General features: G+C 42.1%; 1 protein-coding gene across 2 annotated transcripts in view; it reads right to left on the bottom strand.

The window, feature by feature from the left end:
- The window catches only part of CACNA1S (calcium voltage-gated channel subunit alpha1 S), a 223094-nt gene that overhangs the window by 135481 nt on the left and 61455 nt on the right, over positions 1–26158 (bottom strand). For both annotated transcript variants that reach the window (XM_077481482.1, XM_077481483.1), the window contains exons 3-8: positions 22588–22693; positions 21953–22092; positions 17644–17780; positions 17400–17552; positions 6636–6841; positions 4723–4826 (exon numbers count right to left, since the gene is read on the bottom strand). In XM_077481482.1, coding sequence (XP_077337608.1) covers positions 4723–4826; positions 6636–6841; positions 17400–17552; positions 17644–17780; positions 21953–22092; positions 22588–22693 — 846 coding nt within the window. The remainder of the gene's footprint in view (positions 1–4722; positions 4827–6635; positions 6842–17399; positions 17553–17643; positions 17781–21952; positions 22093–22587; positions 22694–26158) is intronic.

The following is a 26158-nucleotide window of genomic DNA, read 5'->3' as shown; positions in this document are numbered from 1 at the left end:
ATACAATGGGGGTTTCCTTCAACTGTTTAAAACAGTTTCATAAATGTGCATGCTAATTTGATTTCAAATGTCTACTAACATTTTTAACATCAAACTTGCAAATTTACAAAAGAGTGAACACAAGTCTATTTAGTCAATATTGACAATTTCAGGACTATTTTGCACATTGAGCACAAAAGCAAAACAAAAACAATTTGTCATACAAGATAGCATACCCCAGACTCAAGGCTTTTACTAGAGGAAGGGTATTATGGTCCAAAGGACCGTATCACCCTCCTAGGAAGATGGATGCTAGGCAAATATAATTTTTTATCTCCTTCTGTAGTCAAGTGAGCAGTGATTGTTTGCTTTGGTCTGTTCAGGGTTTAACAGGCTGGGTGTTTGATTGCTTCTGGAAGAAGTTTCCAGAACATGGGGCTCGGATAGTCAAATAACCAGTTTGAATATTTGTCATGCTCTAGCCAAACCTGGAGGGGAGTGTCTAGACAGTGGCTAGTGATAAATGGCTTGAAGCCCTTGAGAGATTGTTCTTTCCTCAGGAGGGAGGGTTCCAAAGGGCTACTTGGGCTGCTGCCCCCTGTGGACTGTGGAGCTTTTCTTTTAGGTCTTGGTTGTGGCAGAGCTGAGGGCCTGGAGTGATCTTCTGAGGAGCTGGCTTTGGAAGTTCACCATAAAGGATCAGGTCTGCAGAGGGATTGTGTCAGGGCTAGGCTCAGCCCTTCTTTCTCAGAGCTCTGTGCTCGGCTGTCGGTTAATTGCCAGTACTCTTCATTCCACAGTGACTCACCTGATATTCATTCCTGCTCATCAGCTAGCCCTGCTGGCTATTTAAACTGCCTGGATAAGATCTCCTGTGCCTTCGCCTGGTCAACATATCAGGATACGCTCTGCTGTGTTTTCCAGTTAAAGACTTTTGCCTGGCTGACTTCCCTTCTGGTTCCTGATCCTGTTTACTGTCTCTACTACGCTGATCTCTAGATTCCTGTTTCACTGGCTTGTTCCGACTACCCGCTCTGGTTACCAAACCATGGCTATGTTTTGACGACGTTTGCTCTGTTTGTACTATTTTACCATTTTATTAAAAATGTGATTTTTACTGCACTTATTTCTGATTCATGGTTCCTGATTCCCGCTGGGTTGAAGGAAAAAAAAAAAATCAAAGATGAGTGTGTGTACCCAGCATTATAGGATTGGACATGAGAACACGTTTGAATCTTTGCAGAAACTTTAGAGTTTCTTTTAAACATATCAACCAGACCATCCATCCTTCTGTTAGGTTCTCAACTGCCTGATTTGGATCAGTTTGCATAGATCTGCCATCACCTTCACCTATAAAAGGCCTCTCCTTGGGAAACCCTGTCCTTGACATTAAATGGAACAACTCTAGTGCAATTATTTTAATGGAATTATTTTTTAGAGGAATAGCTGTAGGATTTCTAGTTGCATAATCATGAGCTACCAATATATTTTGGTGTCCTTAGGCTGGCTTTACCAGGAAACCAACCAGATCAATTGCAATGTGTCCAAGTGGTACTTAAATTATGGGTAGCAATGATGTTTCGGAAGTGTGCATACTGGAACAATAAACTGGCAAGTGGGCAGGAAGTATAGTATCTGTTAACCACGGTCTTCAACCTGACCAGTAAAATAAATGTGTTATCTGAGCCTTCATCTTTTCATCCCCCAAGTGTCCTCCCAGTGCATCACTGTGAGCTAAATCAAGCACCATTTGCCTGTATGGCTGGGTAACCAGCAACTGCTCAGTAACCTCACTGTACAGCTTGGTAACTCGATATAGCAAATTACAATTAACTGCAAAATGAGGAAACCTCTTTTCAGCATCAGGCATGCATGGTATCTCCTAGCCTCGGACTTCAAACTCAGCTAGTAAAATGGATGTTATTTGCACCTCCATCTTCTCAGCCCCAAAGTGTCCTCCCAGTGCTTCACTTTGTAGCACTGACCCCCGAAGGAGCTGCTGGTTTTATTGGGCTTACCGTTACCTTCTTGACTGCTTCTCCGTCTAGGGTTTCCCTTCATAGATGGCCCAAAGAAATGTAGAAACTGACACTGAATCTTCTTTCGGGTTATTTATTTAAAGTAGAAACAGAGTCTCTCAGTTTAGGGTAGAGGGTTAGGAGTAAGTTCAGGTATTTTGAACTGCAAAAATGGAAAGTCTCCTATGAGAAAAATCCAGAGAATAACCGTTTCACAGCTGGACTTCACAACCCCCCCGGATAGAACTCCTCTCCCTAGGCCTAGCAGCCGGCAGGGTACCAAGAAAAGTCTCTGCCACAGACTTGAGTGTAAAATACTTGAGTAAAAGTCTCTGCCACAGACTTGAGTGTAACTGAGGGACGTAGACAAATTTAAAGAGCTATCATACGGTACCAGTATCTCTCAGCTGATCCGGCAAAACCGTATGAGTAAAGATCCATGAAGTGTCCTTCAACTGAGCCTCCAGGCTCCTTTAGAGAAGCCAGCCCAGTGCAAGGCCCTCTCCCGAGGAGTCCACCCTTGGGGTTTTTCCAGTTGCTAGGCCTCTCCCTCAGTTGAGACGGAACCGGACCACCTTGAAATCAATAGGCCCCGATATCCATTCAGGCCTGTCCCTGCAGTTGCGTCGCCTCGGGCTAGCCAGCTCTTAGACTCGGAAATGCATGGTTCTGCACCCCAGGCCAGGAGGGCCATGGGGGCTGGTCGGGAGGACCAGAACCAAACAGACAAAAATTATTCTCCCAAACAAAAAAGTAGAGCACGTGATGTCAGTACCTTAACTACCACCTCCCAGAATGCACAGCAGGAGAACACGCCCACTGGGCCGGTTCCAAAAGAAACGTGGCATTCAATACACCCAGCTAGACTGCGTTCCCAATCTTGCTGGCAGTGATTACGACGCCTGCGGCCATGGAGAACCCAGTGCAACCCAACCAGACTGGTACTGAAACCATAAATGTAGTAAAATTAGCCCCAAAACCCAACTGTGGTTTCAGGGGATTCAAATTTGAAAAACATTTAGTGCATGCTCGTCAGGAGCCAGCTCTACAACTTTGAGCCAAAAAATGGGACAGGGGTCCGATTCAAAAAGCAGAAAAGTGTGGGGCACGTGAGAATGAACATTTAAGAGGGTTACTGAAAGTTTTCTTCTGCTGCCATTGCCAGACTCTGTCCTGTTGGCCTGCAGAATATGCTGAGTCCTGGGTGACAATCAATGCACATCTACCCTCAGAATCCTGCTACAGCCTGGAGGAACTACTGGGACTTGCAGTCCGCTCCAAAGATGCCATCTTGGATACTACCACCATGGAATCTGCCAAAGATGGGCTCATTCACTGGTTACCAAAGGTAACAAAGGTTTCTCCAGTAGCCTGTAGTAAGCATATACATGTGACAGTTGAAAGTCTGACACGCCACATCTCCGATCGTGACAAGAAGCCTCTGACAGAGGCTTCTTACCACGTGATTAGCTGTGACCATTTACAGATGATCATCGTGAGAACCATGAAGTGCCGGCAAATGGCATTCCTCTGTTTGCGCTGACAGGGAGAGCCGAATGGCGGCTCAGTGCTAATCTCTTCTTCCGATGTTGACACGATCTCCGGCCGTAATTGCAGGGATGCTTTTTGCGGTGACTTATATAGGCATAAGGGGCGGGGTCACCAGGTGATGTCACATAATGACCCCACCCCTTATGATGTCACAAAGAAATGCATTAAGGTAAACATTTTTAGACTTTACAACCACTTTAAGCTCACAGCAGCTCCCGAGTGGATAGTACATGGGAGCTTGCACAGTGTGGGGTATATTGTAGAGCCAACCAGATATGTCCTGCAGGTACTGCAGGGCTTATTTAGCAAATGTTTAATTCATAAGTGGTTAATGTATAGCTCCCAACTGTCCCTGATTTTGAGGGACTGTCTCTGGTTTGGAACAATGTCCCTTTTTCCACCTCATTTGTCCTTCATGTTGGTCTGATCTGTATAGTTTTATATAAAATTAACTTTTTATCTTTCAAAAAGTGTTTCCCTGTGTTAGGTGTTTCATACAATTTCTAAATGTCTGCTTTTGTAAATTCCAAAAGCCAGTATAAAGGAATATTAGTGGCAAAAAAAGCACTTGTGGGTTTATTTAATTTTTTTTGTATAATTCTTCCTTAAGGGGCGTGGCATGGTGGGGGGGGGGGGGTGTTCTATGCCTACATACTTTTGCTAATAGGTGTCCCTCGTTTCCATCTCAAAAAGTTGGAAGGTATGCCTGGCTCTTGCGCTATGATCCTCAGCTCCATTATCATCCTATCCGCCAGGTACATGATAGATGTGTCTCCCCTGTGTCAGCGAGCAGCTTGACAATGGGGCTGAATTCCCATAGTTGGGACATCACCCACCAGCTTCCATTACCCCCTACCCCCCATTTACCCCCCATTGTTGGCCCTTCCATCCACATTCACTGCAGCAGCTGCTTGCTGGCACAGGGAAGACGGAGTTTAGTGAGCATGTCCATGCACCGATGGTGATAAACAATGGATTTATACTGAGCTACAAACAATATGCATCATGGGTATGAGAAAGGGGGAAGGAATGTTTTTAGCCTAAATTGCATTAGCTTTTGCATCCACTTTAATTTAAGATTCTATTGTTTTTAATGTAATAGACCTTTCATAGGCTTTCTGTGATAGACTGTATGTTGACCAGCAAAGCAGAACCGTTAAAGAGAATATTATACCCGCTCAGGACTCCAAGCACCAAGTTGAGTACGAAGAAGGATCCCAGGAGGATAAGACTGACAAAGTAAATCCAAGGCCACTCATTGCCAATAGCATCATTGACCTATATCAAGAGATAAACAAAAATTAGGAATGTTTGCTTATTTAAAGCTGAGTTCAAGCCTTTTGTTTTTTTACTAAAAAAACACCCCCACGATGGTCTCACCTTATCTAATACATTCTGGCATATGTACTACATGTAGTCTTTTTTGTTAGATAGTTTGTTTAAATAACTTACTTTGTGCTCCTTAGCAAAATGCGCTCCCAACTTTAGCGTGGGCACCTAAAAGCCCGCTCATTGCTCTTTCTGGGATATGGTGTTGCTGGCTACCCAGCATGCACCTCCCAATCTCGTGCATGCACAGTGAGTATAAATACCGCAATGCTAGATGTGGAGGCTGCCCATTGATTCCTGGGATCGACAACACTTTTATTCCAGGAGCCAATAGGGGGCCGGATATGATATAGCGGAAATGGACCTTACAAATGGCCAAATAAGGTAAACAGCTTAAAAAAAAATTAAAAACATTAGTGTAAATGTGATCAGCAACACGTGGGGGGGGGTTGACTTAATAAAGTCAGTGAAACCACGCTTTAAAGATGACATTTAGTAAATATATTTGTGATACAATGCTATATAGATATATGTAATTGTGTGAGTCCTATTATCTGTAGATGGCTGTTCTGTTTATAATCATCCATCCTATGTCCCCTTTACAGCTGCCAGATACTGCCTTGAGAAGCTGTCTTCTGGTGCTGTGAAGGATAACAGTAGTGACTTCTGATAAGGAAAGTTGCACTGCTCCCTCCTGTCTCTCCTCTGCCATTCATAGAACTACTTACTACACTCCTATAATGCTTCAAGTTCTGTGAATGGAGGAGGAAGAACAGTTGAATGACTTGAATAGGTTGTATCTCTTCTGCCCATTTAAATAGCCTGATGAAGAGTCATTTATGAGACTTACTCTACAGAAGACTGAAACCAAAGACCAAGTGGACTTTTCACCTTTAACCCCAAATAATGTTCTAGGACTAATTGTCTGCTTTGTAAAACCTTTCAGTAAATATTTCATTGCACTTTTTTCTTTTCGTAAAATTTTTATTGTATTCTGAATCGTAAATTAAAGAATTCTTGTCTGTGTGAGTGCTACTCAATTTAGAAAATCTGTTGCATTCCAGTCTGGACATGGCACCCACTCTCAGCCTACTGAGCCTGTTGTCCTGCAAGCTGGAAAATCCCCACCTGTAGGGTGAGGCTGAAAGTGTAAAAAGATTACATCCTTATAAAATATTCATAGAGGTTTTTGTTTGTGTGCCGCCCCCCCCCCCCCCCCCAAAAAAAAAAGAAAACACCAGCCGCCACTGCCTCAAACGCCTATGCAATTGATAAAATGGATAGCACACTGCTCTTCATACTATCACAACTATCCAACATGAAGCGTTGTGTCCCTTAAAAATTGAAGCCTCATGTAGACTCAGGAGGCGTTTGAAGCATTTCAATGCTTCCCATTCAAGTCCATGGTAACTCTTCACAAACGCTCGGGCAGGCAGTTGTGGTGTGGTTGCAGGGCTTTAGGATTAATATATTTCCTGTAATGGAATAAGCATTTGTTAACACGCCTTAACATTCATCAAACCGTGCCATAGGGCATTTGGGGAGCATTTTTAACTCGTCATTAAAGCTTGTAATACTCCAGTCTATGCCCATATTTTAGCTTATTAACGCAAGTCTAACACTGATACTAAAGCTATAGGAGCGTTTGTTAAGCATTAGAAATTTAGTCAAGCCCTTGACCTGAACAAGTCAGATCAAATGTAGTTACTGTAGATCATTTCAAGTAAATAAATATAAAGCCAGTCTTATAGCACTCACCCAGTAAAGTACTTCTGTCCATCCTTCCATAGTTATACATTGGTATACAGTCAACATGGCAAAGCCAAAATTGTCAAAATGAGTAATTCCATTATTAGGCCCAGGCCACCATCCCCTGCACTCTGATCCATTTATTGTGCACTGACGGCCTTGACCTGTACTACTGCATGGGGCAGGTTTCTCATTATCCACTGTGGCTGTTATATCTGGGGAAAAATGTTGTTTCAGTAGGTAGTTTTTTCTATACCAGCTTCACACACATATAAAAACCCAACTACAGTCAAAACATTTTTCTTTTTATTGTACAGAGTGGAGAATAGTTAGATCCTGCCAGGAGAGGAAGTGATGGTAAATCTTTCCAACTAGAACACAGGTCCAAAAATATTTTTTTTAGCAAAGTGGGGAGGAATGAAAACTTCTGACAATGTTTGATTGCTGGCTGTGCTTCTCCTGTCCTGGTGGCGGCAATGGCATGGACATCACTGGCATATTAAAGAAAAATATTCTACTGGAATTTCACACTAAGAGCACTTTCACACCACACCGCCCATAGCGTCAGCGGTAAAACGCCGCTATTTTTACAGCGTTATTAGAGCGTTTTTACAGCGTTTTTACAGCGTTTTTGGGGCGCTAGCGTTAAAATTACTGCAACGCTGTGGGCGTTTTTACAGCGTTTTACAAGCGTTTTACAAGCGTTGGGCGTCAAAGAGCCACCTCACCTCCCTACATCACTTCCTGTTTACTTCCTGGGATCTTGTGAGGTGACAGAGGATACAGAAAGAAGATGGAGTTCATGGAGCTGTTCTTGATGTTTGTGCTACTGTATTGGGAAAATATCCACCAACAGAGGCAGCAACGTCGGTATTGGGTTCATCCCATCCTACAAACACACAGCTCTATCGGGCAATTTGTGTTGCTATATGAGCACCTAAGAGTGCACCCAGACAAATTCCGAAACTATACTCGAATGAGCATTGGAACGTAAGTATCTATATCCTAATCCCGCTCCCACTGCTCCCAAATCTCCAACCATAATCCCACTCCCACTGCTCCCAAATCCCAAATCTAGAACCATAATCCCGCTCCCACTGGTCCCAAAACCCAAATCTAGAACCATAATCCCACTCCCACTGGTCCCAAAACCCAAATCTAGAACCATAATCCCACTCCCACTGGTCCCAGAACCCTAATCTCCAACCCTAATCCCACTCCCACTGGTCCCAAATCCCTGGTCTCTTTCAACCTCCATCTTCTCTTAGCTCCTATCCACCTCTACAAACAGGATTTCCTGATTTACCAGCATCCTACGCTTCAGTGAGATCATGTTACCTCCCCACAGCTAGACCTGTTGCTGTGGATACTATCTTTTTGTTTGCATGTTTATCTTTTGTTTGTGAGATCATGTAAAAACAAGCAGTTTATATAAAGTAAATGCAGTGTCTTGTTTTACTTCAAATCTACATTTTTCTACGATTTCTTTGGCACTTTGATGGCTTGGAAATCATTGTGACCTTTCCACAATTTCAGTCCTGTTGTTGTAGATGCTCTCTTTCTACTTGCATGTTTACTTTTTTTGAGATCATGTGACTTTTTCTACAGCTCAGGGCGGATTATAGGCGTTTTTAGGGCGTTTTTACAGCGCTTTCAATTCATTCCAATGGAGAGGAGCGTTTTTGAAGCGCTTTTTTTAACGCCCAAAAGCTGCTCCAAAGATGCTGCTTGCAGGACTTTTCTCAACGCTCAGCCAGCGCAACGCCTTGGTGTGAAAGGGTCCATTGAGATGCATGGAGAGCGTTTTATGAGCGTTTTAATAGCGTTATTTTTAACGCTAAAACGCTGCAAAAACGCCCTGGTGTGAAAGGGGTCTTAGAATTAGAAACCAATAATATATATTTAACTCTTCCCCACTTTTTACTGGTGCTAGCTAACTAGTATTATGTACACTCATAAATTTCCATTCATTGGTTCAGGCAAAAATCAACGTATATTAATGCAGTGAAATATCTAAAGTACTTGACACCAAGGGTGGATTATTTTCTAACACCCCATATCCTTTTTTGTCAAAATCATTTTCAGAAGTAATCATAAAATTGAAAGAATATCATTAACCACTTAAGGACCGGGCCTCTTTTTCAGACTTGGTGTTTACAAGTTAAAAACTTGTTTTTTTGCTAGAAAATTACTTAGAGCCCCCAAACATTATACATTTTTTCTAACACAATAGAGAATAAAATGGCGGTCATTGCAATACTTTTTGTTATACCGTATTTGCGTAGCGGTCTTACAAGCGCACTTTTTTTGGAAAAATTCACTTGGTTGCACGTTTTGAATTACAGAGTAGGTCTAGGGCTAGAATTATTGCTCTAGCTCTAACGATCGCGGCGATCGCGGCGATCGCGGCAATACCTTACATGTGTGGCTTGACCACCGTTTTCATATGCAGGCGCTACTCGCGCATGCGTTCGCTTCTGTGCGCAAGCTCATTGGGACAGGGCGCTAATTTATTTAATTTTTTTTTTTACACAGTTTAAAAAAAAAAAAGAGTTTGTGTCACTTTTATTCCTATTACAAGGAATTTAAACATCCCTTGTAATAGAAAAAAGCATGATAGGTCCTTTTAAATATGAGATCTGGGGACAAAAAGACCTCAGATCTCATATTTGGACTTAAATGCAATTGAGGGCAGCACAGTGGTTTAGTGGTTAGCACTCTCACCTAGCAGTAAGAAGGGTTGCTGGTTCAAATCCCAACCATGACACTACCTGCCTGGAGTTTGCATGTTCTCCCTGTGCCTGAGTGGGTTTCCTCTGGGTACGCTGGTTTTCTCCCACAATCCAAAGACAATGCAGGTAGGTAAATTGGCCCTAGTATATGAACGGGGACCTTGGATTGTCGGCTCCTTGAGGGTAGGGACAGATGTGAGTGTGCAATGTACAGGGATAGGGGCAATTGTAGACACTCACTAAGGATGGACTGATGTCTTTATTCAATCTTACTAACTATGTAAAAAAAAAAAATTGTCATTTGAAAAAATGACATAAAAAATGTGCCTTTAACCAGTTGCCGACCGCCGCACGCCGATGTACGTCGGTACAATGGCACGGGCAGGCATAAGGACATACATGTACGTCCCTTGCCTCCCGCGGGTCGGGGGCCCGATCGGGCCCCCGCCCGGTGCCTGCGGCGGTCGGTATTCGTTCGGGAGCGATCCCGGACGAGGGGACGGCCATTCATTCATGGCCACCCCCTCGCGATCGCTCCCGACGAATAGAAATCCCCGGTGACATCACTTCCTCTCCTGTAATGTAAACACAGGAGAGGAAGTGATGTATTCTCTCCTCCGTGTCGGTATTTTTCGTTCCGACACGGAGGAGAGCGGATCAGTAAGTTGCACCAACACTCTACACACACAGTAGAACATGCCAGGCACACTCACACCCCCCCTTTACCCCCCGATCACCCCCCCAATTACCCCTGCCCCCCAGTCACAGTGACACCAATGTCATTTTTTTTTTTTTTTTTTTGCATTGGTGTCATTTGTGACTGTAATAACTGTTAGGGCAGTTAGAGTTAGCCCCCTTTAGTTCTAATGTACCCCCCTAACCCCCCCAATAAAGGTTTAACCCCGTGATCACCCCCCGTCGCCAGTGTCACTAAGGCTGGGTTCACATTGCAGCGGTTTATGAGAACGAATGTGATTCGCACCGCACTGCAGTGCAAATCACATCCGATCTCTGTGCGATTCGAGTTCAGCCATTCGCCGCACCCGCCGCACCCGCCACACCCGCCGCACCCGCCGCAAATTCGCACGGGACCCTTTTTTTGGCCCGCAGCAGAATCGGATCGCATGGGTGTTCACACCATGCGATCCGAGTTTGCAGATCGCACTGCGATATGCGAACTGATCTGGGGGTGTCAGTAACATTTCACTGACACTCCCAGCAGTTCGCATAGGGCAGTGTGAACTGCCGCCGGGAGGCATGCGATGCGGGAACCCGCCGCGGATTCGCGGCGTTTCCGCATCGCTCCAGTGTGAACCCAGCCTAATAAGCGATCATTTTTCTGATCGCCGTATTAGTGTCACAGGTGACGCTAGTTAGGCAGGTAGGTATTTAGGTTCGCCGCAGCTTTTTATAGCGCCAGGGACCCCCATATACTACCGCATAAAGCCCCCTGATTGCCCCCTAGTTAACCCTTTCACCTGTGATCACCATATAACTGTTACAGGTGACGCTGGTTGGTTAGTTATTTTTTTATAGTTTCAGGGCACCCGCCATTTATTACCTAATAAAGGTTTAACCCCCTGATCACCCGGCGGGTGTCATTTGTGACTAATAACTGTTAGGGCAGTTAGGGTTAGCCCCCTTTAGTTCTAAGGTACCCCCCTAACCCCCCCAATAAAGGTTTAACCCCGTGATCACCCCCCGTCGCCAGTGTCACTAAGGCTGGGTTCACATTGCAGCGGTTTGAGAACGGATGTGATTCGCACCGCACTGCAGTGCAAATCACATCCGATCTCTGTGCGATTCGAGTTCAGCCATTCGCCGCACCCGCCACACCCGCCGCAAATTCGCACGGGACCCTTTTTTTGGCCCGCAGCAGAATCGGATCGCATGGGTGTTCACACCATGCGATCCGAGTTTGCAGATCGCACTGCGATATGCGAACTGATCTGGGGGTGTCAGTAACATTTCACTGACACTCCCAGCAGTTCGCATAGGGCAGTGTGAACTGCCGCCGGGAGGCATGCGATGCGGGAACCCGCCGCGCATTCGTGGCGTTCCCGCATCGCTCCAGTGTGAACCCAGCCTAATAAGCGATCATTTTTCTGATCGCCGTATTAGTGTCACAGGTGACGCTAGTTAGGCAGGTAGGTATTTAGGTTCGCCGCAGCTTTTTATAGCGCCAGGGACCCCCATATACTACCGCATAAAGCCCCCTGATTGCCCCCTAGTTAACCCTTTCACCAGTGATCACCATATAACTGTTACAGGTGACGCTGGTTGGTTAGTTATTTTTTTATAGTTTCAGGGCACCCGCCATTTATTACCTAGTCTCACTAGTGTACCCCTAAATTTAGGGGTGTCTACTTTCCAAAATGGGGTCATTTGGGGGGGGTTTGTGCCATCTTGGCATTTTATGGCCTTCAAAACTGTAACGCCCTTAGAAAGCCTGAAGGCGGTGCTTGGTTTTCGGGGCCCCGTACGCGGCTAGGCTCCCAAAAAGTCCCACATATGTGGTATCCCCGTACTCAGGAGAAGCAGCAGAATTTATTTTGGGGTGTCATTTCACATATGCCCATGGCATGCGTGAGCAATATATCATTTAGTGACAACTTTGTGAAAAAAAAAAGAAAAAAAAAAAGTTTGTAATTTTCCCGCAACTTGTGGCAAAATATAAAATATTCCATGGACTCAACATGCCTCTCAGCAAATAGCTTGGGGTGTCTACTTTCTAAAATGGGGTCATTTGTGGGGGTTTTGTGCCATCTTGGCATTTTATGGCCTTCAAAACTGTAATAGGTAGTGAGAAGTGAACTCAAAAATTTACGCCCTTAGAAAGCCTGAAGGCGGTGCTTGGTTTTCGGGGCCCCGTACGCGGCTAGGCTCCCAAAAAGTCCCACATATGTGGTATCCCCGTACTCAGGAGAAGCAGCAGAATTTATTTTGGGGTGTCATTTCACATATGCCCATGGCATGTGTGAGCAATATATCATTTAGTGACAACTTTGTGAAAAAAAAAAAAAAAAAAAAAAAGTTTAATTTTCCCGCAACTTGTGGCAAAATATAAAATATTCCATGAACTCAACATGCCTCTCAGCAAATAGCTTGGGGTGTCTACTTTCTAAAATGGGGTCATTTGTGGGGGTTTTGTGCCATCTTGGCATTTTATGGCCTTCAAAACTGTAATAGGTAGTGAGAAGTGAACTCAAAAATTTACGCCCTTAGAAAGCCTGAAGGCGGTGCTTGGTTTTCGGGGCCCCGTACGCGGCTAGGCTCCCAAAAAGTCCCACATATGTGGTATCCCCGTACTCAGGAGAAGCAGCAGAATTTATTTTGGGGTGTCATTTCACATATGCCCATGGCATGTGTGAGCAATATATCATTTAGTGACAACTTTGTGAAAAAAAAAAAAAAAAATAAAAAGTTTAATTTTCCCGCAACTTGTGGCAAAATATAAAATATTCCATGAACTCAACATGCCTCTCAGCAAATAGCTTGGGGTGTCTACTTTCTAAAATGGGGTCATTTGTGGGGGTTTTGTGCCATCTTGGCATTTTATGGCCTTCAAAACTGTAATAGGTAGTGAGAAGTGAACTCAAAAATGTACGCCCTTAGAAAGCCTGAAGGCGGTGCTTGGTTTTCGGGGCCCCGTACGCGGCTAGGCTCCCAAAAAGTCCCACATATGTGGTATCCCCGTACTCAGGAGAAGCAGCAGAATTTATTTTGGGGTGTCATTTCACATACGCCCATAGCATGTGTGAGCAATATATCATTTAGTGACAACTTTGTGTAAAAAAAAAAAAAAAAATTTTTTTTTGTCATTATTCAATCGCTTGAGGCAAAAAAATAAAATATTCAATGGGCTCAACATGCCTCTTATCAATTTCCTTAGGGGGTCTACTTTCCAAAATGGGGTCATTTGGGGGGGTTTTGTACTGCCCTGCCATTTTAGCACCTCAAGAAATGAGATAGGCAGTCGTAAACTAAAAGCTGCGTAAATTCCAGAAAACGTACCTTAGTTTGTAGATGTGACAACTTTTGCGCAAACCAATAAATATACAATTATTGACTTTTTTTTTACCAAAGACATGTGGCTGAATACATTTTGGCCTAAATGTATGACTAAAATTGAGTTTATTGGATTTTTCTAATAACAAAAAGTAGAAAATATCATTTTTTTTCAAAATTTGCGGTCTTTTTACGTTTATATCGCAAAAAATTAAAATCGCAGAGGCAATCAAATACCATCAAAAGAAAGCTCTATTTGTGGGAAGAAAAGGACGCAAATTTTGTTTGGGTACAACATTGCATGACCGCGCAATTACCAGTTAAAGCAGCGCAGTGCCAAAGTGTAAAAAGACCTCTGGTCATTTACCAGCAAAATGGTCCGGTCTGAAAGTGGTTAAGATGTATGGGCGGAAGTGACATTTTGACGTCGCTTCTGCCCTGCTATAGTATGAAGCCTCACTTGTTTCCATACCCAGCCATGGATAGGACCCAATCGCCTCCACCGCTGCCGACTTCTCCGGTAAGTGGGAGAGCGGTGGGAGGGGGGACCCCTCTCCCACTGCCAATAATGGTGATCTCGCAGCAAATCTGCCGCAGAGACCACCATTATCGTTTACTGAACCGCCGCCTGAAAAGATGGATACCTCGGTTGTGGCAGCACCTGCTGCCATTACTGAGATATCCCTCTTCAAAAAGGGATGTACATCGTCGTGCGTTGGTCGGTAAGTGGTTAATGCTCAGAAAAAAATGGATAGGGATGCACCGATACCAGTTTTTTAAGACGGAGTACGAGCACCGATACTTTTTCTCAGTACTCGCCGATAGCAATTACCGATACCTATTTTTAGTTGAACAAAATCCAACTGCACTGCATTGCAAACCGGCCCGCACATATGTGAATCGAGTCTGAAAGTATCAGTTTCAGTATCGGAGCATCTGCACGAGAATGCTTTGTATCGGCACTGATACTGATACCGGTATTGGTGCAATGCTAAAAATTAGGATAGCAAAGATTTTCTATTTAATATCCAAATATAAAGAGTTTTATAGAAGTGCAGGTAGAGTGCAGAGGCAATAGAAATATTTGTGTAATGGTTTGATAGTATAGGCCTGTGGGGATTTAATTATAGTAATATGGTCCTTTAAAGTGCAGAAAAAGTATGTAGAGAAATAAAGGAAATTATAATACAACACATGACAAAAATGGGCAAAGCTATATGCAGGCAACTAGCAGTCAATTATAAAAATAATTGGTTAACAAAACTGCAATTGTAATATGTGGGTAGTAAAAGGACAAATGTGATAATGTGTGGGCAACAATTGGGAAATCATGACAATGGGCAAAAAGCAGATAACCATGACAAAATACATGCAACAAACATGCAATTGTGACACTATTCCAGTACCAATTCAGCCAACCCCAAGCAAAATTTTAACCCCTGCTACTTTCCAGTAAGGATGAGCCTGATGTTTGAGTCGAACGTAAGTTCAACTTGAACATTGGGTGTACAATGAACAGCGAACATTATGCGGTGTTCACAGCAAATTCAAAAGCCATGGAACACTGTTAAAGTCTATGGAACATTAACATGAAAACCAAAAGTGCTCATTCTAAAGGCTGATGTTTTTTTGAGAGCAGTGATTTTAATAATGCTTAAAGTGAAACAATAAAAATGAAATATTCCTTTAAATATTGTGCCTGGGGGGTGTCTATAGTATGAGTGTAAAGTGGCGAGTGTAATAAAGTGTAATGAAACTCATTGAAAAAAAGGCATGTGTTCCGCCCCAGTCCATTACTAGGCCCTTTGGGTCTGGTATCTATATTAAAGGGAACCCCTAACCAAAAATTTTTTTAAAATTGCGTGGGAGCCCCCCCAAAATCTATACTAGGTCCTTCGGATCTGGTATTTATATTAAGGGGAATCCTGTGCCAAATTTAAAAAAAATTTAATGGCATAGGGGTCCCCCCAAAATCCATACCAGACTCTTATCTGAGCATGCAACCTGGGAGGCAGCAGGAAAAGAGGGGGGACGAGAGAGCGCCCCCCTTCTGAGCCATACCAGGCCACATGCCCCTAACATGGGGAGGGTGTTTTGGAATAGCCCCCCAAAGCATCTTGTCCCCATGTTGATGGGAACAAGGGCCTCATCCCCACAACCCTTGCCCGGTTGTTGTGGTGGTCTGAGGGTGGGGGGCTTATCGGAATCTGGAAGCCCCCTTTAACAAGGGGACCCCCAGAGCCTGGCCTCCCCCATATGTGAATTGGTAACGGGTACATTGTACCCCTACTATTTCACCAAAAAAGTGTCAAAAATAGTAAAAAAGACAGAAGACACTTTGGGACCTTCATTAAAAAATAAATAAAAAAAAGTCCCACGATATAAATATCATCTCCGTTGCCTGACGAACCAAAAAAAGAAAAAAAAAGCTGCAACAGCTTTGTCTCCATGGGAGGCTCCTGCTGAGTGGCGTTTCTTCTCAGTGAGAGCTGTTATATAGCTGAGGGCAGGGCCAACCGGTAATATAAATGGGTGACCCTGCCCCCTCTGACCCCATGTGATGTCAGAGGAAGGCGAGGTCGCCCGTTTACGTCAGCGCGTGGCCCCGTCCTCAGCTATACAACAGCTGGCACTGAGAAAAAGCATCACTCGACAGGAGCCTCCCATGGAGGCGTAAATGTTGCTGCTTTTTTTTCTTTCTTTTTTCGGCTCGTCAGGTGAAGGAGATGGATCTACATCATGGGACATTTTTTATTTTTTCATTTTTTAATAAAGGACTTGTCCCAAAGTGTCTCCTGTCTTTTTTACTATTTTGACACTTTTCTGTGAAATGGTAGGGGTACAATCTACCCATTACCGATTCACATAGGGGGGAGGCTGGGATCTGGGAGTCCCCTTGTCAAAGATTCCATATTCCGATAAGCCCCCCACCGCAGACCCCAAAGCACCCTCCTCATGTTGAGGGCGTGTGGCTTGGTACAGTTCAGGAGGGGGGGGCGCTCTCTTGTCCCCCCTCTTTTCCTGCGGCCTGCCAGGTTGCATGCTTGGATAAGGATCTGGTATTGATTTTGGGGGGACCCCTTTGCCATTTTTTTTTATTTGGCGCAGCGTTCCCCTTATTTCCATACCAAACCTAAAGGGCCTGGTATGGATTTTGGGGGGACCCCCATACATTTTTTTTAAGTTTTGGTTCAAGGTTCACCTTAATATGTATACCAGACCCAAAGGGCCTGGAAATTGACTGGGGTGGGGGGGGACAAATGCCGTATTTTTTTCAATGAGTTTTATCTCTATTGCCAACAATTCATTACAGCCGCGATCAGTTTTAAATGACTGTTTTCCTTTAGAAATAAAATTTTGCTGTGGTACTGCTCTAAACATGGGAAAACTGTGCCACTTTACAGGCATACTATAGTGACCCCCCAGGCATAATATTTAAAGGGATATTTAATTTTTATTGTTTCACTTTAAGCATTAATAAAATCACTGCTGCCGAAAAAACTTCAGTTTTTTAAAACTTTTTTTTGCAGTGATACATGTCCCCTGGGGCAGGACCCAGGTCCCCAAATGCTTTTTATGACAATAACTTGCATATAAGCCCTTAAAATGAGCACATTTGATTTTTCATAGACTTTAACAGTGTTCGCACGTTCGTCTGAATTTTTTGCCTGTTAGCATGTTCTGCTGCGAACCAAACCGGGGGGTGTTCGGCTCATCCTTACTCTCCAGCAAAAATCTATCTACCACCCAAGCAAAAATTCCTTTCCATGTACTCAACACATTTACCAGACCCTAAATGTTAAACAGCACCTGTCAGAGTGAGTGAAAGTCCTCCCCATACTTGTGTCCTGTGAAACATCAGAGCTGAGGGGGAACCTAAGAGAGTTTCCTTCCACTCAGCATCGGTGGTCTGTACTTTTGCCACAGTATGCTATGAGGGTACATGATATAACTATAATGTGTGTGGCAGATGGCGCAGTCCCAGAGCAACCCCCCAGGAGGCTGTACCTGGGCAGGCATTTAATATTCTCACCTGTATCTTTGAAATAACAAGTTTTGTGCATCTTCCCAGAAAACAGCTCTAGTCCAACAATCGCATATATAATAATCATAAAAAACACCAGAAGAGCTATGTGCAGAAGGGGTACCATTGCCTTAATGATAGAATTAAGTACCACTTGAAGGCCTGAAGTAAAAACACAAGAGTATTAGTTGTGCAAAGACTGTTCCAATGATCTTGGAATGTGTATGAAGGTAAAGGTAATGGTTAAACTTACTAGGTACCCCAGACACCAGACGCAGGGGTCTTAAGACACGAAAAGCTCTCAGTGCCTTGACATTAAATCCAGAACTTTTTCCGGGGGCAGGTAAGCCCTGAAGTTTGCTAATCTGTTCCAGGACCACACTGAAAACTCTACAATGTCAAAAAAATTGTATCAAAAGATGTAGAACTACAATCATGGAAATAAAATTTGCAGAACATGATAAATGGTACCCTAAAATCTAAAAAACTCCTTGAAAGAAAATGAGTTTGATTACAATTGAACTCATGTATTTAAATATTAATACATGTTGTTTTCCCAACAATCACAAATCAGTTTTTGATTTTTTTTATTGCTAACTATACTTTTGTACCAGACTGTTGGTATTTTCTTATTTAGTTTTCAGCAAATAACTGACTGGGTATGTAGGATAGCTCTCCAATTTTGTGAAGAATTTACATACTGTAAGCTTTATTGATAACAACTCAGATTAACTTTTCCTTTTGATTTGCTTCACTCTGAAAGGCTTAAGGTGGCCATAGATCGATTGAGGTTGAGCAGAGACCGGCTGAATTTTGACCAATGTGTGGCCACTGCAATTGAACAGAAGTTGATCTACCAGAGAAGTTGCTCTCTACGTTCCAGCACCTGGCACTGAAAGAAGGACTTACTGTGGGCAGAGTTAAGTCCCAACCTGGATGGAGAGAGGGTGGTGCGGGAGCCTTTGTTCAGGTAAGTAATTACTTATGGGGTAGGGGAGAGGGTTGGGATTGAGGAAAGGGGATAATTTTCACTGCCATGACCAATTCAGGAGTGGGGATGGGGGTTAACTGCGTTGGTGGTCAGTGGCAGTGAAAGTTACCCCCCTAAATTGGTGATCATGGGGGCGTTAAATTTCAATGCCACTGAGCACCAATGGGGAGGGCACTGACACCAGGTGTTATTATTGCGCCCATGGTGCTGGGGGTTATTAATCAGTCCACCAGTGCTGGGAGTTTTTATTGTGCGCACTGACAGTAATGTTGGGGTTTTTTATTGTGTCCATTGACACCAATGTTGGGGGTTTATTCTTGCATCCACTGAGGCAATTTTAATACAACACATGGTTAAAAAACGGCAATGGTATACTAAATGCAGACAACTAACTAGCCAATTGTTAAAATTCTTGGGCATCAAATTGCAAATGTGATTATATGTGGGTACGAAAAGGGCAAACATGAAAATACGTAACACTATGCTGGGGTTTATTATTGTGTCTGCTGACTCCAGTGCTGGCCTGCTGGGAGGTTTTTACTGTGCCCATTGACACCAATACTAGGAGCCATTAATATGTCCACTGATTCCAGCGTTGGTGGTTATTCTTACGTCCCCTGACACCAATGCGTGGGTACTCTTATTGGATCTACTGACCCCAATTCTTGGGGTTATTGGTGCGTCTACTGACACCAGTGCTGGGGGTTATTATTGCATCTGCTGACAGCAATGTTAGGGGTTTTTACTGTGTCCATTGAAACCAATGCTGGCAGACTTTAATGCATCATCCACTGATACCAATGTTGGGGGATATTCTTGCATCCCCTGACACCAATGCTGGGTGTTATTATTGCGTTCACTGTCAGCAATGCGTGGGTACTCTTATTGCATCTACTGATCCCAATGATTGGGGTTATTGGTGCGTCTACTGGCACCAGTGCTGGGGGTTATTATTGCGTCTGCTGACAGCAATGTTGGGGGGGGGGGGGTTTACTGTGTCTATTGAAACCATTGCTGGGAGCCATTAATGTATCCACTGACACCAATATTATTGCGTTCACTGACAGCAATGCTGGGGGTGAATATTACTGCCACTGCTTTCAATGCTGGGGGTTATTATAGCACTAATAGTGGTTTCCCAGCATTTCTTTACTGTGCAGAATTATTGCTCACATGCCTTGTTGTTTTTGTATACTTGTTTTTCTATAGCACCAATACAACTCTATACCACCTGTGTCACTCTTTGAAAAGTTTGCAGTGGATCTCTTTTCAGAGAGCATTGCAGACGTGGTTGACAGGCACACGAGCACCCAAGGGAAAGGGGACCCACTATTCCCTGACACATGTTGCACACATGGAGTGAATAGAAATAACTTTTCCTTACTTTCCCATTATTGCAGGAGAGTGAAGCAACAGGTGGTGGCTACCACTGTAGCCATGAAACTTTTTTCATTTTCCTGCCAGCCGCTGCCCACAACTACACAATGCCTTGGCGGAGGGATATGTACATGTCTTCAGGCCTCCCTGCCTTGCTCCTCCAGTAAGTCTTCTCACTCAGCCTCAGTATCCAGCGCACTGTTTGGAGGGGCTCACGGAGACGGGGCCTAAACTAGCGCCGCCGTGCCAACCTCCACTTCCTGTCATACTGGGTTTCATTTGACAGGTATGTGATCTCGGTGCTCCCGATGCAGCTACACTTTCTACCTGACAATCTCCTCTCCTTCACTGCCGTGTACAGTTCCAGCACCACTAGACGGCTCTTTCTGTAATGGGGACTCTGATGTTACGGGAGGAGCTCTGATGTTACGGGGGGAACTCTGATGTTGAAAACTTGAAGATGCCTCTTAGAAAATATCCTGGGTGTTTGCTTTTTTTTGCGGTCTTTTTGTGGGTGTTTCCACTGTCTTGGTACTCCAGAACCTTCAAAAATGTTATAAGGTAGACTAAAAATGTAATGAATAATTTAAGCACCTAGAATGCCTGAAGGTGCTCCTTGGATTTTGGGTCTCTCTATGCCTTGGCTCCTACTGCTGTCAATCAAGACCTGTGAGGAGGGATCTTGGGCAGGGCCAAGCCACACTGTGTGTGTATATAGACGCACACAGCCTGTCTTGGGATTGAGCCAGCATGACTACCCCCTCTAAAGGAGCCAAAAGTGCCAGCGGGGGGACCCCAGAATAATAGGAAAGTTATCACTCATGTGTGCAATTAAGAAAGTATACAATGTTTTTATTTAAAAAAAACATTTACAATAACTCTAACCACTTGCCACCCACCCACAGTACATTTACTGCGAGTTTGGTGACACAGCCTTGCAATGCAATGCACATGTACATCGCAGTGAACATCCTGGCGCACCCCTGCTAACCTGTGTTGTGATTGGCTACAGCAAAAAATTGTCAGCAGGTTTCAGCCAATGATTTTAGAGACACTATTTAATCAACCTTAACTTTAAGCCACGTCCAAAATTTAGCACAATTTAAACCATGCAGCATTTTTATCTTTCTCGATGCCTAGGCCCACTTTTGATCTTGCACATGGGCCCACTAATTTCATGATACACTCCTGGCTTAATCAATAATTTTTGTGTACAATTCTTCTCTAAGGGGGGTGTGGATGGGGATGTGTCATATTCCTACATACTTTTGCTAATAGTTGTCCCTCATTCCCATCTCAGAAAGTTGGGAGGTATACATACAGTTTTTAAAGCGCTGACAGCAAAAACATCTATTAGAAAAGGAAATAGTTTATTTGTAACAGCTTGGCCCAAACAAACTATTTAAAGTCATCATAAGCATGGAGTTAAGCTTTAACGCCTCTTCTGTATTATAGGAATAGTGTGGCCTGCTCTTCCACCTCCACCCAGCCTACAGAATTGGCCATCAGGGGATGGACTGCTGAGCCAAAGGACCAGCGGAACAGAGGACTTGGATGCCAGGTTTGAGAGGGAGCATTGTTGGCTACCTCTTGTCTGGTTAGGAGAGAGTGTGCACGAGATTGATCGCCATCAGGAGGACATCTACAGCATTGGTTTTGTATTTGTTTGCTATCACAGGGATTTGCTGCTGCCAGTAGAGTTCTGCCTAAAGGGGACTGCATACGCTAGGCTGTATATGACATACTCCTGACCCCTGCACTATTTATGCTATATTTCACAACAGATGACATTTGCTCAGTGATGGTTCTTCTTCTAAATAGGCTGTTTGCAGAAAAGCATATGTAATAGTAAAGTTTCATATTTTACAAACCAATGAGTTAAGGACTGAGCTTTGACTGGAACCAGCACATATACATTTGTTTTCTTTGTGGCAAACCTGCGACAAGTTTTATAAAGATTATCCAAGACTGGAAGCAGCCAAACAAATAAAAACCTTTGTTAGGTTGCTCACCAGGTCTGCCTACTTATGGGTTCTTTTCTATAATAATCTACTATTGAAAACATAGAGCTGGCATCATAGCTTGATATTATGAATTTGAATTATCACCTTAGGCAAAAAACAAATAGAGTTTCCTGATTATGCAGTATAAGAATATATGGATATTACAGTTTTTTTACTGCATGTATCCTTACCCTACAGAAACAATGGTGAAATCTAGAATATTCCAACCATTTCGTAAGTAAGCATCCGTATGTAATATGAATCCATAGGCTACTATCTTCAAAAATGATTCAATAGTAAATATGAAGAGGAAGATATATTCAACCTTCTCCTGTAAATAAGAACAATAAATATAGACACAGTTAAGCATCCCAACATCAGATATGTGTATTAATGACATCGACTTCATACAAACTTATATGACCAAAGCGATACATAATTATATATGGAGAAGTAAAGAAAATAAAAAAAACAGGATGATTGAAGTGAACATAGCTTTATTCACAAAGTTATGCATATAAACACTTATACCAATTTAGCCTTATTTTACTGCAGTAAATAAACTCAAATTATTCTGTATCTTAAGTGTATTCCACTTTCAGAACCCTATGAATATGCAAATACCCTTTGGTGAGGCTAATGCAACATTTGGCAGTCAACATACAGTGAATGTGTGGACACTAGTTCTTTTGTATGGTCACCAGAGCTACTGTGTGATTTTTATGTATATAATTAGCAGATTCTTTCAAATCAAATCATTAATATGCTTTTTTTTCTCGAGCTACCCAGCTATATTAAACAGAAAAAAGACATCAAGTGTTCTTACCAAGACAGAATTTGTAGAGTTTGTGTCCTCCTCTGGCATCGGCAGGAAGATTGCTAAAGCCACACAATTGGCAAAAATGGTAAGAAGAATGATCATCTCAAAAGGTCTGGCATCAAGGAGTCAAAGGAAATATGAACTAATGTAGCAATTTAAAGTAGACACCATAATACAGTGCCTTGAAAAAGCATTCATATCCCTTGATATTTTCCACATTTTGTCATGTTACAACCAAAATTGTAAATTTTTTTTGGGGGGATTTTATGTAATAGACCAACACAAAGTGGCACATAATTGTGAAGTGGAAGGAAAATTATAGATAGCTTTCAACATTTTTTACAAATAGATATGTGAAAAGTGTGGCGTGCATTTGTATTCATCCCCCCTTACTCATATACCCCTAACTAAAATCTAGTGGAAGCAATTGGAAAATTTCAAGGGGTATGAATACTTTTTCAAGGCACTGTATACAATTTGCTAGTTTTGTCCGGCATTGGATCAGTATCAAGCACAATAAAATAAATATAGTGATTCTGGAAAAGTTTAAACTTTTTTTTTTTTAACCCTTTTTTTTTTTTTTACCTTTAGATGCAATTGAGAAGAGATGGAACCTCTGGTATTATAATTTACTTTGCTATTAGGGAACAATAGAGAGTCTCTCAGGGACACGTAGGCCGGTGCAGTCTGCTTTCTCCACTGCAGATAGCGCTTGACCGCAGCAGCATTGCAGGGGAGAGGAAGTCAAGAGGATCTTGGTTGCTCTATGGCTTACTGGGTAACAAGGGGTGGGCTATCTAATTGGATGCTGGTGCCCCATGTGACTCTGGCGGGCATTTTGGATGAGTTTGGCTCTATTTAACACCCTGGCTGCCCAGGCTTGGCATGCATTTTGTGTGTGGCTAGAGTAGGGACAGGTCACTCGTCTGTCAGGTACAGTGATTAGTATCAGGGAGAGGTTCCAGACTAGTAGGGAAAGTGCAGGGACATGCCATCCTTCCTGGAAGCCTCCCCACTTGGGAACAGATTGGTTAGGCCCCATTTTGCCCCTCAAGACACATTAGACATGTGCAGAAACAAAATATTTGTTTTGTTTTGATTCAATTCATCATTTACATAAATTTGTTTAGTTAAATTAGTTTAATCTGCTTAATGCATTTTCGGAATTCATTTAGTTTATTCGTATTTGAATCGATTTGAATTCGGATAGTTTTGAAAGGTTTTCAAATCAATTTCGAATAGTTTTTGAATTCAAATCGTTTCAAATTTGAAACTTTTTCAAATTCAAATAGTTTTTTAATCCGAATAGATTTTCAATTCCCAAAGAGAATAAAACTGAATAGAAATAATGGAATAGAATAAAAGAGAATAGAATAGAAAATATTATAACAGAAAATAAAGGAATATAATATAATAGAGTAAAACAGAACAAAATAGAATAGAAAATAAAATAAAAGAATAGAATGGAATAGAATAGAAAGGAATAGAATAATAAAACAAGAATAGAATTAAATAGATTATAACCATATTCTGAAATTTGAATAGAATAGAAAAGAATAGAATAAAAAAAACAATAGCATAGAACAGAATAGAAATAATATAACCATTTTCAAAAATTCAATCAGACTCAATTTGAATTTGAATAGAATAGAAATGAATAGAGTAGAATAGAAAAAAAAACACAATAGTATAGAAAAAACAACAGACTAGAATAGAATGACTATAACCTTCCTATTCTAATCTATTCTTTTCTAATCTATTCAAATTCGAATTGATTCTATTTGACTTTTGGGAAATGGTTATATTCTTTCTATTGTATTATATTGTTTTTTTAATTGTATTCTTTTTCTGTCTGTTTATTCTAGTCTAGTCTATTCTTTTCTATTTAAATTTATTCTATTTGAAATTCAAATTTCGGAAGAGGGTTATATTCTTTATTTTCTTTTCTATTTTATTGTTTTTTTTTTATTATTTTATTTTCTATTGTATTATAGTCTATTCCATTCTAGTCTTTGTTTCTCTATTCTATTATTTTCTTATGTATTCAAATTCAAATTTATTCTATTTGCCCAAGGGCGCATGTGCCGATGACATCGGCACCTGCAGGGGACAGGATATATCTTCTAAAACGTGCAGGTTTAGGAGATATCCTGGGTAGCTACAGGTAAGCCTTATTATAGGCTTACCTGTAGCATAAAGTTGCTGTAATGGGTTTACAACCACTTTAACACATACATGGTGCTTATATAAAGAAAGCTATTAGTGGACATTTCAGATTGCAAACTCACACAGGTCCTTTATCTTACTTAACCTTCCATGAATATTTTCAAATATTTGTTCTATATATAGAAAATGAGGCAAAGAAGGCCCTTGAAATATATTTATGCCTTTGTTGTACCACTCTGTGGTTGCTTATTGTGTTAATTTTTGTCAACCTTACTGGATTTACTATAATTTGCCCTTTTTATAAACATTTATTTATCCCCCCTTTTTTTTTAGCACAAAGGCACTCTGGAAAAATGTCAGTGCTATATAAATATCTTATTATACAGTCTTTGCACAATCTTCTATAAAATTAGGAAAGCAAATGGGTTGATGTACTAAAACTGGAGTGTAAGAAATCAGGTGCAGCTGTGCATGGTAGCCAATCAGGTTCTAACTTCAGCTTGTTCAATTAAAGCGGAACTTCAGCCATTTTTTTCAACTTTCCATCTATTAAATCTTCTGCCCTTGTTGTTTTAACTTTGGCTGGTAAAACATTTTTTTTCTGCCAGTAAATACCTTATACATTTCCCTTCCTGTTTCTTGTATGGTAAAAAGCCTTGCCTTCAACAAAATGTCATCACCGTTAGTCTAAACTTTGCCATGCATACTGCTGAGATGAAATTTGCTTAAAAAACACAATTTTGTTTGTTTTTAAATAGCGCCATGTTGATAACATGCCAGTTCATACATGTTGATGAATAGCTTTTTTTTATAAATACAGCCATATCACTGAAAGCTGCCACTGTATTTCTTTCTGCACTTGATACCCACTTAGAAGGCAATACTTTCCCTCAAGAAAACAGCACCAAGTAAAAGCCACATTCATTTGGCATTCTCCATTGACTTTCTCATATTTTTCAGGAATGTAAAATTTTGCTGCACTGTTTTGATTTTTTTCTGAAATATTAGCAAAGCAAAAACCTCTTATGCCTTGTACACACGGTCAGACTTTCTGACGGAAAATGTACGATTGGAAATTCCGATCGTGTGTGGGCTCCGTCAGACTTCTTCTGTCAAACACAAAGTTTGAGAACTGGATCAAACATTTTCCCGACAACAAAATCCGATCGTTTCAATTCCGATCGTGTGTATACAATTCCAACGCACAAAGTGTCATGCATGCTCAGAATAAATTACGAGACGAAAGCTGTTGGCTACTGGCCTCTTTATAGTCCCATCGTACGTGGTTTATACCACCTCGCTCTGAACGATCGGATTTTCTGACATCTTTGTGCGACTGTGTGTATGCAAGACAAGTTTGGGCCAAATTCCGTTGGAAAAAATCAGATGGATTTTGTCATCGGAATGTCTG

Source organism: Lithobates pipiens, unplaced genomic scaffold, assembly GCF_037356315.1.
Source record: "Lithobates pipiens isolate NorthernLeopardFrog02 unplaced genomic scaffold, aLitPip1_a1.2 Scaffold_16, whole genome shotgun sequence".
Classification (NCBI taxonomy): domain Eukaryota; kingdom Metazoa; phylum Chordata; class Amphibia; order Anura; family Ranidae; genus Lithobates; species Lithobates pipiens.
The sequence above is the reverse complement of the archived record's forward strand: the minus strand, read 5'-3'. Positions and strand labels throughout refer to the sequence as shown.